General features: G+C 66.9%; 1 protein-coding gene across 1 annotated transcript in view; it reads left to right on the top strand.

Annotated features, from left to right (window-relative positions):
- SLC3A2 (solute carrier family 3 member 2) overlaps positions 1 to 608 on the top strand; it is a 5859-nt gene that overhangs the window by 1524 nt on the left and 3727 nt on the right. Inside the window, exons 2-3 of the mRNA XM_025193253.1 lie at positions 52 to 225; positions 432 to 601. Of these exons, the coding sequence (XP_025049038.1) occupies positions 52 to 225; positions 432 to 601 (344 nt within the window). The remainder of the gene's footprint in view (positions 1 to 51; positions 226 to 431; positions 602 to 608) is intronic.

Raw genomic sequence — 608 nt, 5'->3', positions numbered from 1 at the left:
TGGGTCTCTGGGGCTGGCCCGCAGCCCTCCTGACCTCCCATACCCCCCCAGGTGTGAAGGAGAAGCTGGATTACGTGGCAGCGCTGGGGGTGCAGGGGCTGGTGCTGGCTCCCCTGCATGACACCAAACGTGACAGCCCCGAGGACACCGACCTGCAGAAACTCCACCCCGAACTGGGCTCCAATGAGACCCTTGCCCAACTGCTCGAGGCTGCCAAGAAGAAAGGTAAGGTGGGAGGGGGGGGTCCAGGCCTGAATCCTGGGGCCCCACAAGTGGCTGTGGGGGAGGGGCTTGATACCGGCGGTCCCTGCTGGTTGGGGGGGGGGTGAGAGGCGGGGCCCTGATCCTGGGGAGCCTGGGTGGGGTCATACCCTGGCTGGATGTGGGGCGGGCAGTCCGGGGGCCCAGTCCTGACTGTGGATCCCCCCCAGGCCTCAAGGTGATCCTGGACCTGACCCCCAACTACCAGGGGCAGCAGCGCTGGTTTGGCCCTGGTGTCGCTAACAGCACCCGGTTCCACAAGCAGTTCAAGGTGGGGGGGCAGGGACCAGGGCCTGTGGAGGCAGCTGTCAGCCAGGGGCTGTTTGGTCCCTTGGGCTGGGCTCCAC

The sequence above is a fragment of the Alligator sinensis genome, unplaced genomic scaffold (assembly GCF_000455745.1).
Source record: "Alligator sinensis unplaced genomic scaffold, ASM45574v1 scaffold1860_2, whole genome shotgun sequence".
NCBI classification, from domain to species: Eukaryota; Metazoa; Chordata; order Crocodylia; family Alligatoridae; genus Alligator; species Alligator sinensis.
The sequence above is the reverse complement of the archived record's forward strand: the minus strand, read 5'-3'. Positions and strand labels throughout refer to the sequence as shown.